This window comes from Saimiri boliviensis, chromosome 1, assembly GCF_048565385.1.
Source record: "Saimiri boliviensis isolate mSaiBol1 chromosome 1, mSaiBol1.pri, whole genome shotgun sequence".
NCBI lineage: Eukaryota > Metazoa > Chordata > Mammalia > Primates > Cebidae > Saimiri > Saimiri boliviensis.
Genome location: NC_133449.1, coordinates 197,916,028 through 197,930,520, shown reverse-complemented (window position 1 = coordinate 197,930,520; position 14,493 = coordinate 197,916,028). Strand labels below are relative to the sequence as shown.

Genomic DNA, 14,493 nt, shown 5'->3' with positions numbered 1-14,493 from the left:
ACGAGTACATGATTTAAAAAAAAAAAATGTAGAACAAGTATGGTGGCTCACTCATACCTGTAATCCTAGCACTTTGAGAGACCAAGGCGAGGATTACTTGAGCTCAGGAGTTTGAAACCGGCCTGAGCAATATAGTATGACCTCATCTCTAAAAGAAAACTAAAAAAATCTTGAAAATCACTGCTCTCAGAAACATTTTTTTTTTTAAAGAACAGATTTGGAGGGGATGAGTTCAGTTTTTAATATGTTGCCTTTGAGGTACCTGAGGGGCACCCGAGTAGTGAATGACAGCTAAAACATTATGTGGACCACACATTTTAAAGCACTAGTCTGTGTATTTTTTATAGATTCCCTCAATCATCACTACCACCCTTTGAAGTTGGTACTGTTACTATCCTCACTTTATAAATGGAAGAACTGAGGTACAGAAAAGTTAGGGAGACTCACTCAATGCCACACAGCTCTCCAGGGTAGTAGACTGTGGTTTGAACCAATACAGTCTGAATCCAGATTCTGTATTTTAACACAATGTAGCCCCTCCTGAAACACCTGGGTTGAAAACAGGAATTTGAGGCTTAGTCTTTAGATATAATCTAAACCAAGGAAAAGATGAGATTACCAAGGAAAAGTAACACACACTCGTCAGCAGGAAAATGAGAGCTTCGGTGCTGTGGGGCCCTCTGTAGATGGTTCTGGTATTCCCTTCCAAGCCCTGGACTCTTGAAAAGCCACCCACCATCATTGTTTCCCAGATACCCTTCATGTATTGTTGTCAGCCCTCCCAGGATACTGCACTGCTTATGACGTTTTCCATGAAGTCAAAGGGTTACCTGAGAAGAACTTTCTGCTTCTTGATCTTTCCCTTCTGTTCCTTCAACAGATGCTTGAAGACATCTCAGATAGTAAGTTTCATTCTGTAATAATTCAGCATGACAATCTTCCTTTCTTTCTTTCCAACAGGACTCACGTTATCACACATATTTTATCAGTCATTATTGGTGCTTTCCGGAACATACAATCACAGAACATGAAACCTTACACACATTACAAAACGCATCAGGATGAAAGAAAGAGGGCCACTACTCGTGGCAGAGAGCACACACTTGAGTGTGCCTGCTAGAACTCAATACTCAGAGTACTTGGGGGGCAGGAAAGAGAATACAAATATTAATACATATGCATTTTTATTTATATGCTTAAGGAAATTATCTCAGAAATATACAATACCAGAAAAGGTAGCACTAAATGTGTGGACCTGAACAGAGTTCAGAGCATAAGAGAATCAAGGACAAAATACTAGTGCATACCAACATTTTATGGAACAGGCAGTGGAATCAAGATCATAAAGACTAAATAGGAATAACTAGAGAAAACAGGAAAAGAGGGAAACAAAAAATAGTGCCAGAAGAACAAAATGAGAACATTTCAAAAATGGGCAGGTTGTTAGTATAAAAGCAACAGAAAGGTCAAGTAAGATAAGGACCAACAGAGTCTCTTAGACTTAGCAACTGGCAAGGCAGGGTCAGTTTCAGTGATGTGATTGGGATCAAAGCTGTAGGGTGAGACGTTTAAGAAACAATGGGATTTCAGAAGTGAATGTGAGAAACTTAGACAAGGTTTTCTGAAGTTTACGCTGATGCAGAGGGAGCCAAAGATGGCAGCAGATAGAGGAGGGAAAAGGAGGTGGGGGACAGGTGGTTCTAAATGAGAGAGACCTGAATATGCCCAAACACTGACTAGAAAGGGGGAGCAGGTAGAGTCGAGAGACACAAAAAAGAAAAAGCAAGGTGGTAAGATCTACCTCACAGACACTGGTGACTGGAGAGGAAAGGAAGGGTAAAATGCAACTACGTGTGTTTGGGGGTGGGATGATCAAGAAGGTAGGAAGTTTCTGATTGCTTTTATTGTCTTGGCGAAGCAAAAACAGAATTCACTGGTGGAAGACAATGTTTGCATGCTCTCTTCATCTCTGTGCTTCACGTTCTTCCTCCTCCTTGACTTCTGAAGTAAAAGGGCAGTAGACCCAGCAGCCTGATTCTCAATGCCATGATGATTTCCATAGTCTGAGAAAAGCCCTAATTATATACAACTTCTGTCTTTCAAGGAGTAATTTGTAAAGGAGCCTCAAGTGCTAACATAAGACATAACTATAATTTCTGGGAATTTTCTGTAAGTCAAACTAAGGCCCTAATATAAGATACCTACATCCCCACACACACCAGTCTGGATCAAGAAGGAACCTGACTGGCACAAGCCAGAGTAGAATAGAAAGCAGGCTCTCTGCCCAGGCTAGGTGCTTTTCCTTTTAAAACTAATCTTAAAAGCAGAAGTAGTATTGAGGTATCACATTTATATTTATTATTGCTTTCAATAACAACAAAACTCATCTTCAAAATCTCCAAAGGTGTTTAAGAGTCTACAGATTAATTTTTTCTTTTATTTCTTCCAAATCGTTTCCTTCTTCCTTCATTCCACTAATACCACCAACAATATTTTCTCCCATCCTAGTTTCAACAGGAAAGGCCTTTTACATGTTTAATGCCTTATCATCTACAAAGAGCTTTCATCTGTTCTGATTTAGTCCTACCATTAATCCTGAGAGTTGAGGAGAAAAGGCATTTCATTGTCAATTTACAGATAAGCATATCAAGACTCAGAAAAATTAAGTGATTTGACCATTTACAAGGAGCAGACACAGAACTCAAACCTGTCTTGTGACTCCAAAGGCAGCTATCTGTATCACCAGATCACAATCCATTTATAACAACTTCTGAAAACCTAAAAGATGGCCCAAGTTCCTTCCAGCCTCTGACTAATTTCAAATACACCGGTTCTTAAAGGGAAGAAGTCTGTGCTGCTGCAATTTCAGTTATTTTGCATATCATTGCAACAGCTCTCACCATACCTCTCCCATACTAAGGAACCTGAATACTTGTGAAGCAACAACTAATATTGCTCATAGACATCCGAAGAGGCACATGCAGCTCTAATCATAGAGAAATCCTAAGCATCAGCAGCAGAGGATGTATGACATTACTACTCAGGGAAAGTAACAGTGTTTCTGGTTTCTGCCTAATGTAAAGAACACAAACAAACAAGCCCTCATACTTCTGAACAAGCCAGAGTAACTATTCCCAGTGTATTCATGATTATTTGTTTCCTTTTGCAGCTATAACAAATAACCATAAATGTGGTGGCTTAAAACAACAGAAATTTATGGCCAGGCACAGTGGCTCACACCTGTAATCCCAACACTTTGGGAGGCCGAGGCAGGTGGATCACAAGGTCAAAAGATAGAGACCAATCTGGCCAACATGGTGAAACCCCATTTCTACTAAAAATACAAAAATTAGCTAGGCATGGTGGCACATGCCTATAGTCTCATCTACTTGGGAGGCTAAGGCAGGAGAATTGCTTGAACCCAGAGGAAGAGGTTGCAGTAAGCCAAGATCGTGCCACTGTACTCCAGCCTAGGGGACAGAGAAAGACTTCATCTCAAAACAAACAAAGAACAAAAACAATACAAATTTACTGTCTTACAGTTCTGGAGGTCAGAGTCCAAAATGGATCTCACTGGACTAAAATCAACATATAGGCAGGGCTACATTCCTTCTGGAGGTCAGGGGAGAATCTGTTTCTTTGCCTTTTCCAGCTTCTAGAGGCTGCCTGCATTCCTTGGCTCAAGATCTCTTTCAGTAACTGCATCACTCGTATCTCTGCTTCTATTGTTATATCATCTCTTTCACTCTCTGGCCTCACTTTTCACGTGTAAGGACACTTGTGATTACACTGATCTCACCTGGCTAGTTAACCGCCTCATTTTAAGATCCTTAATCACATCTGTAAGTCCCTTTTTGCCAGGCACGGTAACATTCACAGGTGCCGGGGATTAAGATGTGGCGCAGAGAGAGCTCTAGTGTTGTTCAAAGCTAAGACACCCCCCAGCTGTGCTGCTGAGCCATATACCATGTGAAGAGAACAAGAAGTACCTGTTGAGGGAGCAACGGAACTGGTCATAGGCAGTCCTAGAATAAAAAGGAGGGAGCAAACTTCTCTGGAAGTGCTGCCCTTCTGCATTAATGGTTAGTACTTACTGCGAATTTTAAAACTTAAAATAAATGGTGGGATCATTAGATAAATCCAGGTCTCTGGCTCCCAAATGTGTTCTTATAATCCCTTTGACAGATTGCCTCACACCCACCTCAAATGGAGGCTGAGAATTTTTGCAAAGTCAAACCAAGGTCCTGATCCAGACTTGCACAGACCACTCTGGATCAAGAAGGAATTCAGATGGCATAGGTCAAAGCAGAAAATAGATGCTCTGCCCAGGCAAGGTGCTTCCCCTTTTTGGTTTTGTTGTTGTTGTTTTGAGACAGGGTCTCACTCTGTTGACAAGACTGGAATGCAGTGGTGTGATCACAGCTCACTGCAGCCTCAACTTCCCAAGTGTATTAGTCCATTCTTACACTCCTATAAAGACATATCCAAGACTGAGTAATTTATAAAGAAAAGAGGCTTAATGGACTCACAGTTCTGCATGGCTGGGGAAGTCTCAGGAAACTTATAATCATGGCAGAAGGGGAAGCAGGTACATTTTACATGGTGCCAGGTGAGAGAGAGCATATGCGAAGGAGGAACTATCAGGCACTTATAAAACCATCAGATCTCATGAGAATTCACTATCATGAGAACAGCATGGGGGAAACCACCCCCATAATCCAATCACTTCTCTCCTTCAACACATGAAGATTATAATTCGAGATCAGATTTGGGTGGGGACACAGAACCAAACCGTATCAGAGAGCTCAAGCAATCCTCCCATCTTTCAGCTTCCCAAATAGCTGGGAATACAGGCATGAACTACCATGTCCAGCCCTTTTTTGTCTGTAAGAAAAAGAACTCTAAGATGTGACCCTCATGGTGCACCTTTAAGAAACTATCTTGCCGGGCGTGGTAGCTCAAGCCTGTAATCCCAGCACTTTGGGAGGCCGAGGCAGGTGGATCACGAGGTCAAGAGATCGAGACCATCCTGGTCAACATGGTGAAACCCCATCTCTACTAAAAAAAAATACAAAAAATTAGCTGGGCATGGTGGCGTGTGCCTGTAATCCCAGCTACTCAGGAGGCTGAGGCAGGAGAATTGCCTGAACCCAGGAGGCGGAGGTTGCGGTGAGCCAAGATTGCGCCATTGCACTCCAGCCTGGTTAACAAGAGCGAAACTCCGTCTCAAAAAAAAAAAAAAGGCTTGAATTAACGTGTGCAGCTTTCATTCCATTCTGTTATTTCAGTCCCAATAAATACATCCTCGTGAAGAAATGTTTTTTTCGAGGCAGACTCTCTGTGACTCTGTTGCCCAGGGTAGAGTGCAATGGCATGATCTTGGCTCACTGCAACCTCCACCTCCTGGGTTCAAGCAATTCTCCTGCCTCAGCTTCATGAGTAGCTGAGATTACAGGCACCTGCCACCACATCTGGCTAATTTTTGTGCTTTTAGTAGAGATAGGGTTTTACAATACTGACCAGGCTGGTCTTGAACTCCCAAGCTCCAGCAATCTGCCCACCTCAGCCTCCCAAAGTACTGGGATTACAGGCATGAGCCACTGCCCCCAGCCGAAATGTTTTTATTTCTTAAAGGTTCTTTTACATACCCTACCTGAGAATTAAAGTTAAAAACATTACAGTGCCCAGCATGTTTCAAATCAAGTCAGCTATAGTCCTTCGATAGAAGTTTGCCTTAACAAGGTTTATCTCTGTCTAGATGTTACTCTTTATACATGGGTAACACCTGAATCAATGCATTTGTTACATGAATATCCCAGGACTTAGTTTCATGGTATATAGAGTTAATAACATTTGTGCTTTTTAAAAGATTTTGCATGTCATGTTCCAGACAGTAAATTCTCTTTCCCCAGAATACCTGAATCAGAGAACACTGTCACAGACGGCCTGCACATATCAGGCATTCATTAAATAACTGCTGAATGACACCACAGGAACACAAAAATACATGAAGGCTTAATGAAGCCCTCCTACAACAGGGTCAATCTGAGAAGTGTACTTATTAGAAAATGCCACTTAAGGCTTCTCTCAACAAACATTAAGTGTGTAAGTGACATATAAAAAGAGAATTCTTCAGCACCCAAGGTCTTATATGCATGCAAGTCAGGATATTATAGTGGCTGAAAGGTCTTGGAGACACTCAGACTTGGGGTGGAATTCTGGTCCTAATACCTGCTGATTATGTGACCTTGGGAAAGATACGTAACCTTCATTTGTGTTGCATCATCTCTAATAGTAAGATAATACTTTGGAGAACAGTTCTGAGCACATAATTTTGACACAAAAATGTTTACAGTCTCTGGTGCACTGATGATGATTGTGGTAATGATGATGAATGATGAGTTCCAGGGTTCTAGGTTCTCCTGGTCCTCCAGTGCAGACAACTTCTCTGCCGTGTGAGGTCCCAAATGTACAGAAATTCAAGCAACTTTCATAAAAACCATTACTTGGTTTTTAAGACAAAGTTTTTTGTTTTGTTTTGTTTTTGAAATGGAGTCTTGCTCTGTTGCCAGGCTGGAATGCAGTGGCACAATCTTGGCTCACTGTAACCTCCGCCTCCCAGATTCAAACAATTACCCTGCCTCAGCCTCCTGAGTAGCTAGGACCACAGGCCCATGCCACCATGCCCAGCTAATTTTTTTGTATTTTAGTAGAGATGGGGTTTCACTATGCTGGCCAGGCTGGTCTCAATCTCCTGACCTCATGCTCTCCCTGCCTCAGCCTCCCAAAATGCTGGGATTACAGGTGTGAGCCACCACACCAGACCAACAAAGATTTTTTTTTAACCCTATCCTGTACTATTTTAATACAAGGTTATTTTTTAATCCTTGTTTAAAGTAACTATCAGAAGGCAAAGAAAGATAGATAAGGTCTATATAACTTCAGCAAGACAGTAAATCTTTCCAGGGAAGGTCTGACGTAGTAGGTAAGATCAGAAAACTGTAGTTTTCTCTTTTAGGAAAAACGTTATTTCAAAAATATGAATGTAGCAAATGATACCTTCTTTACCTTCTATTTAATCTTTCTGTATGGATTTACAGTTCTGCTATATTTATTTGTGGTCTGTACAAGACAAAATTCACTGAATTTCTAGACATGTCTGTTCCCCTTTTTTGCAACATCCTATAATACCCACTAGCCTTTAGAAAGTTACTCCTTTCTATGGGAAGCTATACAACATATCCAATTTTTCATTCCTACATTGTGAAATCCTCCTGTGAAACAGAATAGATTAAGGAACTAGCTCAAGAAGAATCACAGTTTATCACCGTCAGTAGCATTCCGTTTGCCTGCCTCTTCTCATCCTAGGACATTCTTGGGGCAGAGCACAGAAATGCCACTCAGAAAATCATGTTCTTCACTGAATACACCCCAAATGACCCAGTAGAGGCTGGGAGAATGAATGAAGAAAGAGGAAGAAATCTTCATTTCAACAGCAGTTGAACAGGATGAAAAATAAAAGGCAAGTTCAATAGGGTATTTCTAAGATAAGCATGTGAGCGTTTTGTATAATGAGACTGTACCTATCTGAAGCTAAGATCTTTCTTAGACTAAACCAAAAGTCACATTAATGAATATCCTGTCATGCTTCAAAATCTTTATCTCCAAAGTTTTTCAATTGTGGTGAATTTCTTAGTAACTCTCTACTATTCAACCAGACTGGAAGATCTTCCGAGTTAACCTTTGTGAACAACTGACCAAAGAACTAAAAGCTAAGTTCGTTTTAATTACTCTTATTTCTTCATGTTCATGAAAAAAAAAACCTCTACTTATTTTATTTTGTAACAGCTCATCTCACTTATAAAACTTAGGTAGTCAGTTTTTTTTTTACACTGTATTCTTTCTTAAAAGGCAATTAATATCTGTCACTTCAAGAGACTAGCCATTTGCCTTCTAACACATATTAAATGACATGTTCAGTCCTCCATGTTCACTCATGCTTTGCATTCAATATTAAGGCTGCAAATCTAGAAACCACATAAGCCACCTGCAAAGAGGACTCCACATGTACAGAAGCTGTGAATCCAGCAACTCTACAGACTTTCGGCAGAAGAGGGAAAAAATGCAAAGAAATTATCGGGGGAAAACATGTTTGAGATTTTCAGGCTTTTTCAGTGACAAAGAACTTACTTAACCACTTAAAACTACATCAAGAAAAGCCAGAGACAGAGTGAAATTTATAACCAGAAAAATTTAACACGAAGTCACTGTACTCACCGTCTGATGGCTTCTGTCACAGTAACGCAGCCCAAAATAATCTATCTCCACAAGGTTTACGTGATGGAATACACGGTCAAGGACAACGGAACCTTTCGTTGACTTCTGCAAAAATAATTCAGTTTTATATTTTTAACTGCCTTTTTGTTTCAAAGTAGGACATAATCATCTTTTATTAGCTTCATTCACGATAGCAGCAATTTTATTAAACCATGGTTCCCTCCTTAAGTTTTGCCTCAATTATGAAGAAAAAACATGATTTAAAGCAAAGTGTATTATAGAAATATCTTTGGAAAATAATTTTTAAATCATAGGTTTTAAATTAATATAAGCTTCTTTCTTCTGGGATTATAAATTATCTTTAGCACAAAATTCTTCTTTTAATAAAGATAAACTTTTATATGAAGAACATCTAATAAATGCATCGAAAAAACACTCTGGTTAAAAAGCTCATGATTCTTTTCATTTTAAAAAGCAATTTTCACCTACAGCAATACTCTTACAATGAATACAGAAAATATATAAAATTAACAATAGTCAAATCCTTTATCTTCAATCCTCAAATAATAAACTCATAGATTAAAGCTGCTAAAGCTAATGTTCTGAAAAGCCCTTGTGAATATATTTCACTTTATCTCTTTCACATAAGCACAGACATAAAACTTTTCTTTTGGCTGCTTTTAAAATACTGTTACCTACCTAAAAAGCCAATCTCTCTTCTCTCCTCACCTACTACAATACAGATGCTTTAAATTAAGATTCTTATCATCTAACATACTAAAAATCAATTATTCACACATGTAAGAAGCACTTCATCAGCAAGCACTATTCCACACACCACATTAACTTAGAAAATAATCCATTTTTATAGTACAGGTACAGATACAGCCTCCTCCTTTCTCTTGCCCCATCTCTGGCTGGTATAACAAGGTAGTAAAAGGAATCCCACAAGAAGTCTCACATTATGATAATAAAGGAGGGCTTTTGTTCAGTTGCATCAGCCCTCAGAAAATTACCAGGACACATTTATCTATGTATGGTGAGCACTTAATACTGCACTGCTTTTAGAAAATGGACTGTTAACATGAAGAAAATGTTTTTATTAAATGTATTATAAGATGGGCAATATGAGGTTATAGAAGTACACACCAGGAAAATACAGTTCTTGTTACAAATTCCATAGGTATTTTGTTTACCTCTAAATAACTTTAGCTAACTTTAAGTCGTCCCTTTTTCAAAGTCTATTAAATAATTTATAAACAAAAAGCCCTTCCATGATGAATCTTTAGGTTATTGGACATTTTCTGCAATAATCACAATGCCATAGCCTGTAAATGTCTCTGTGCTCATGTACCTATGTATTTCTCTGGGGTAAAATCTTTAAGTGAAATTACTCATCTGAAGGATACGTATACTCATAATTACAGTGGGCATTGCCAAAAAGACCATTACAACTCATTCAATGAGAGTATATGTTTTCCCACACCCTTGCCAACATTTGGATTGCACAAATTTTTTTCCAATCTGATTGAGCAAAAAAAAAAAAAAAAAGAGGGGATAAAGGAATTGTTTTAACTTACATTTTCCTGACATTAATAAAAGCAAGCACTCTTTCATGTGTTTACCGGCCAATTGCATTTCCTAGCCTTTGAGTTAGGCATTCCCTAACCCAAAGTTTATGAGCAAATTCTCCTAAGTACTTCTAAATACTTGTAGAATTTTACTTAGTATGCTTAGCTCTTCATTCCATCTGGAAATTATTTTTGTTCTTGGGTAAGGGCCTAACTTTGGTTCCACATGGATAGACAACTGCACCACCATTTACTGAAAAAGCCAGCATTTCCCTGTGGATTTGAAACAACTTTGTCATCTATTAAATGAATCCCCATTATTCCATCTCATGGGCTCTTCCAGAACCAATATCCTCAAGATTTTAACATATGTAGTTTAATTTTGTTTGATATCCATCCTTCTTTTTCAAAACGATCTTTGCCAATTCTTAAGCATTTTTCTCAGGGAAGTTTAGAACAAGCTTGCCAACTGAATAAATGATTCTGCTGGGGATTTAACTGGAATTAAATTTAACTGACAGGTGATGTGATAGAGGGAGGTATAGATACTATATTTACAAAGTGAAACCTCTATGTTTGTCTTTTATATGCTTCGAGGAAATTTTACACTTTTATGTGGGTCTTACAAAATTCTACTTAGGCTTTGTGGCAGGCAAATTTGCCAAATGTCCCCCACCCCCAAAGATGTCCTGCCCTGACCTCTGGAACCTAGACAATGAGAATACCATCCCTATGACTGTGTTACGCTATATGGCACAGTTGACCTTAAGATAGGGAAATCATAGAAGCGGGCCTAATCACATGGGCTCTAAAAAGTACAGCACTTTCTCCAGAAGAAGGGAAAAGCAGGGGTAAAGTCAACTATATCCAAATCATGAGAAGAGTTCTATAATGTCCTGTCACTTGAAAGATGATGGGGGCTATCTGAGAAGAATCGAAACAGCCTCAAGGACTTGAGGGGAGCCCCCAGCTAACAGCCAGCAAATAAATAGGAACCTCAGTCCTAGAAACATAAAAGCGGGATTCTGCCAACAGCCAACAGGGGTTTGGAAGCCAATTCTTTCTGAGCGTCTTCAGATAAGTGCTCAGCTGACTAACACCTTGATTTCAGCCTTTTAGGACGCTGCAGAGAAGCCAGCCATACCATCTTGGACTTCTGGCCTACAGAACTGTGAGATAATAAATGGCAATATGTTTAAACCATTATGCTTGTGGTAATTTGTTATGCAGCAATAGAAAATAATACAGGATCATTCTTAGGTGTTTTAGTTTTACTGCTATTATACTTTCTGACTGGCTATTGCTAATGGATTGGAAAACCAACTAATTTTCCCTATCAGTCTTATTCCTAGCCATCTTGCTAAATTCTTGTTAGCTTGTCTATGGAGTCTTCTCAGATCATCACTTTTCAAAATGACTTTTCAAAATGCCTCCTCCACATTTATTTCTTCTTTTCTTACTGCATGGGTTAATTCTTCTTTTCTGACTGACTAGTTATTAAAAGAGTAACTAGAAGTTTTGAGAACATGTACCCTGTCTTCTTCCTGGCTGTAATGGAATTGCTTCTAAAATTTCACCACTAAGTATAATGGCTGGTATATAGCTCTAACATATATCTTTAATCAAAGAGATGGTTCCTTCAATTCTGCTTTTTTGGTCTTACTCTGTTTTGGTCTTTTAATCAATGACTACTAATTGTATCAACTTATTTTGGGGAAACAAAGATGAGTATATGATGTTTGTCCTTTCAGCTTTGAGTTGCATTAAAAGAGTTTCTAATGCCAAATCTTCTTAGAGAAATTCCCGTTTTAGACCTTTTTGTTCTGGGTACATAACAAACTGTCTGCCTAAGTGCAAAGAATTCCCCTATGGGAGTCTTGGTGGAGGCAGGAATCAGGCTCCCAAATAACTGACAGCCAGGTCACAGGCATACGATCTGTGGCTTCAGCCAAGGACTTACTTCTGAGCAAGAGTTTAGGTTTAGTTCATGGACTGGCTCCCAATAGTAAGGGAGTATCCAATAGCAAAGGCATCCAAAGATTGAATCAGCTGGGACAAGCAGTAGGAATGACTGATTCCTGAGGCAGATTTTCCAACATTCTTATCCTTCTTCTTTTCTTTTTTTTTTTTTTCCCTTTTCCTGAGATAAGGTCTCACTCTGTTACCCAGGCTGGAATGCAGTGATGCAAACTCGGCTCACTGTGACCTCCAAGTGATCCTCCTGCCTCAGCCTCCGGAATAGCTGGGACTACAGGCATGTACCACCACATCCAGCTACAGCATTCTTGAGGTACAAAATGGGAACATTCAGGCAATCTGCCACCTTCATTTTCTGAATATATATGTTTGGCCCAAGAGGCAGGCCAGTATCCCAAGTAAAAATCCTAAGTAACAAATCCAGAAAACTGGATCCAACTGTATACTAAAAATATCATGTTGAATACAAAAAGCTTATCCTTTTTGTAAGTGCATCCTTGGCGTAAGTGCATCAAGCATGGATTCTTAAAGTAAATCTTGTCCAATGTAACTATGAAAAGAATTTACTGGAAAGACACTGAGTATCTCAGAGGCTCTACAGACATCATACTAATGGTTACCCAGAGCTTCTTAAGATCCCCATCTATCCACAGCCACTAAGCTTGGAAAACTCAATCCGTCACTACAACCTTTCACAGTTCTTTTGCCCATGTTTTGGACTATGGTTTTCACCTTCAATTGTTTCCCATTTGTCTTTCAGGAAATTAGTCATTACCCTTTTTTGCTGTGTAGGCTATTTGTTTTGTGGATTTGGTTCATGCACCAAGAAGTGTTAGGTAAGAAATGCATAGAGGAGTATAGTGATGAGCTGTCAATTTGTTTACTATGTTTACACATAAACAATTTATACTCCCTGTGCCCTCCAAAAAAGTTACCTGTATCTGAATTATTCCTAAGCCTTTTGAAAAGGGTAGACCAAATTATTACAGGCCATTATATACCCATGTGGAAACTACACACCCCCATTCCTTGACATGCGGAAAAGGGGCTTCATTTCTAAGTCAGGTGGCTAGTTTCATTTGAAATTTAGTGAAATCATGATTCTTAACCTTACTTCTTTCAATACTTGGCAAAGAAAAAAATATGAATGTGATGATATTTATCACCATTCCAGTTTTCTTCTGACCATTTTCAGAAGAAATGTCTGCCAAAATGGGGAATTCACAAGATGCCACAAAATAAGGTACAACTATAACATGTCCAACACTTTCTGAAATCAATATGTAAAATGTTGCCTTAGATAATAATGGACATCCACTAATGAGACGTTTGATAGAATGAACTGAGTAATACCATAAATATCAGGTAGGAATATTTGGAAACCTGAAAGGTATGCTTTCCATTTCAGGTCTCCTTGGGATATGTTTCCTGCTCTATGTCATGGCTGAAATCCTACTTGTCCTTCAAGATCCAGTTAAAATGCCACCTTCTTCATAAAGCCTATCCAAATCCTCTCAACCTCATTATGACCTCTCCCTCCCTCAAACCTACCAAGTTTCTTATTTTTGCCTGTCTCTGAGACCTGCACTCTTGCACTCACTCTTAGGATGGCCATTTATTTCTTCTGTTAACTTTCCTACTCAAGTTTAGATATTTGGAAATCATGTGCAGAGATCACACACCACTTCCTTTCTATGCAATCCAGTAACTTATTCCCAGTAAGAGCTGCCTAAAAGCTCACTGAATTAATACCAAGGACCAATAAATAAGAGAGAGAAAGAGAGGCAATACTGAAAACATGGTGGTCTATAAATTAAACCTTTCTTCCTGTTTCTTAAAAAGAATTCCATTTTTCTTGACCAATCACTTACAAAATTAAATAAAAAGCTGACAAGATCCATTTATTTTGTTATATCAGCTGATCCAAAGAGATTGTTTATTTTTAATTTAAAAATATACATTTGTTTCAGTGACGTATAATTCCAATAGACTCAATATATTCTAAAGGTAGCATAAGGAATAAATATCTTATATTTGAAATGGATAAGACACCACAAACTGAGGAAGTCATATATTACATTTTTATATATAAAACTTGCAAAGGAATTTTTATGCAATAAAATAAATCTGACAGGAATTTGATTTTCCACCACCAAAAAATGAAAAAGATATGATAATTAAAAAGAAAATAAAAATAAAGAGAACACCTGATTTTTTATAACTAATCAGCAAAACTTTATCTCAATGTAACAATATATTAATTTACTTTTAAAATGAGAGTAAATGCCTATGACATATTTCTGGATTGCGAATTGTATTCCACTTAACTCTCACCAAATGAGATAGATTACTTTCATTATTGATATACCAGCAACATTCCAGAAAGAATAGAGCTACAAAATCTTAGAGAAAGACTCACAAGTAGGACAAGTTTATTTGAAAATACCATCAGTAGGGCTTTCAACCAGAACAAAGAATATTTCAAATAAGTAATAACACCTTTGCAGATTAACATGACATTACAAACCAGAAAGGCGGGTTTCTGCCAGCTGCACAGAATGATAACTATTACATTTGAGACAAACAGCTTACTCCTTCACAAAGGGCAAACGAACCCCACAAAAAATTCTTACAATGTTATGCCTTTAAAAATTCACTTTATCTTTAT

At 38.5% G+C, this 14,493-nt stretch overlaps 1 protein-coding gene across 3 annotated transcripts in view; it reads right to left on the bottom strand.

Annotated features, from left to right (window-relative positions):
* The window catches only part of EPB41L4A (erythrocyte membrane protein band 4.1 like 4A), a 261,977-nt gene that overhangs the window by 145,597 nt on the left and 101,887 nt on the right, over positions 1 to 14,493 (bottom strand). For all 3 annotated transcript variants that reach the window (XM_010339877.3, XM_074382709.1, XM_039467417.2), the window contains one exon: positions 8,278 to 8,382. In XM_010339877.3, coding sequence (XP_010338179.1) covers positions 8,278 to 8,382 — 105 coding nt within the window. The remainder of the gene's footprint in view (positions 1 to 8,277; positions 8,383 to 14,493) is intronic.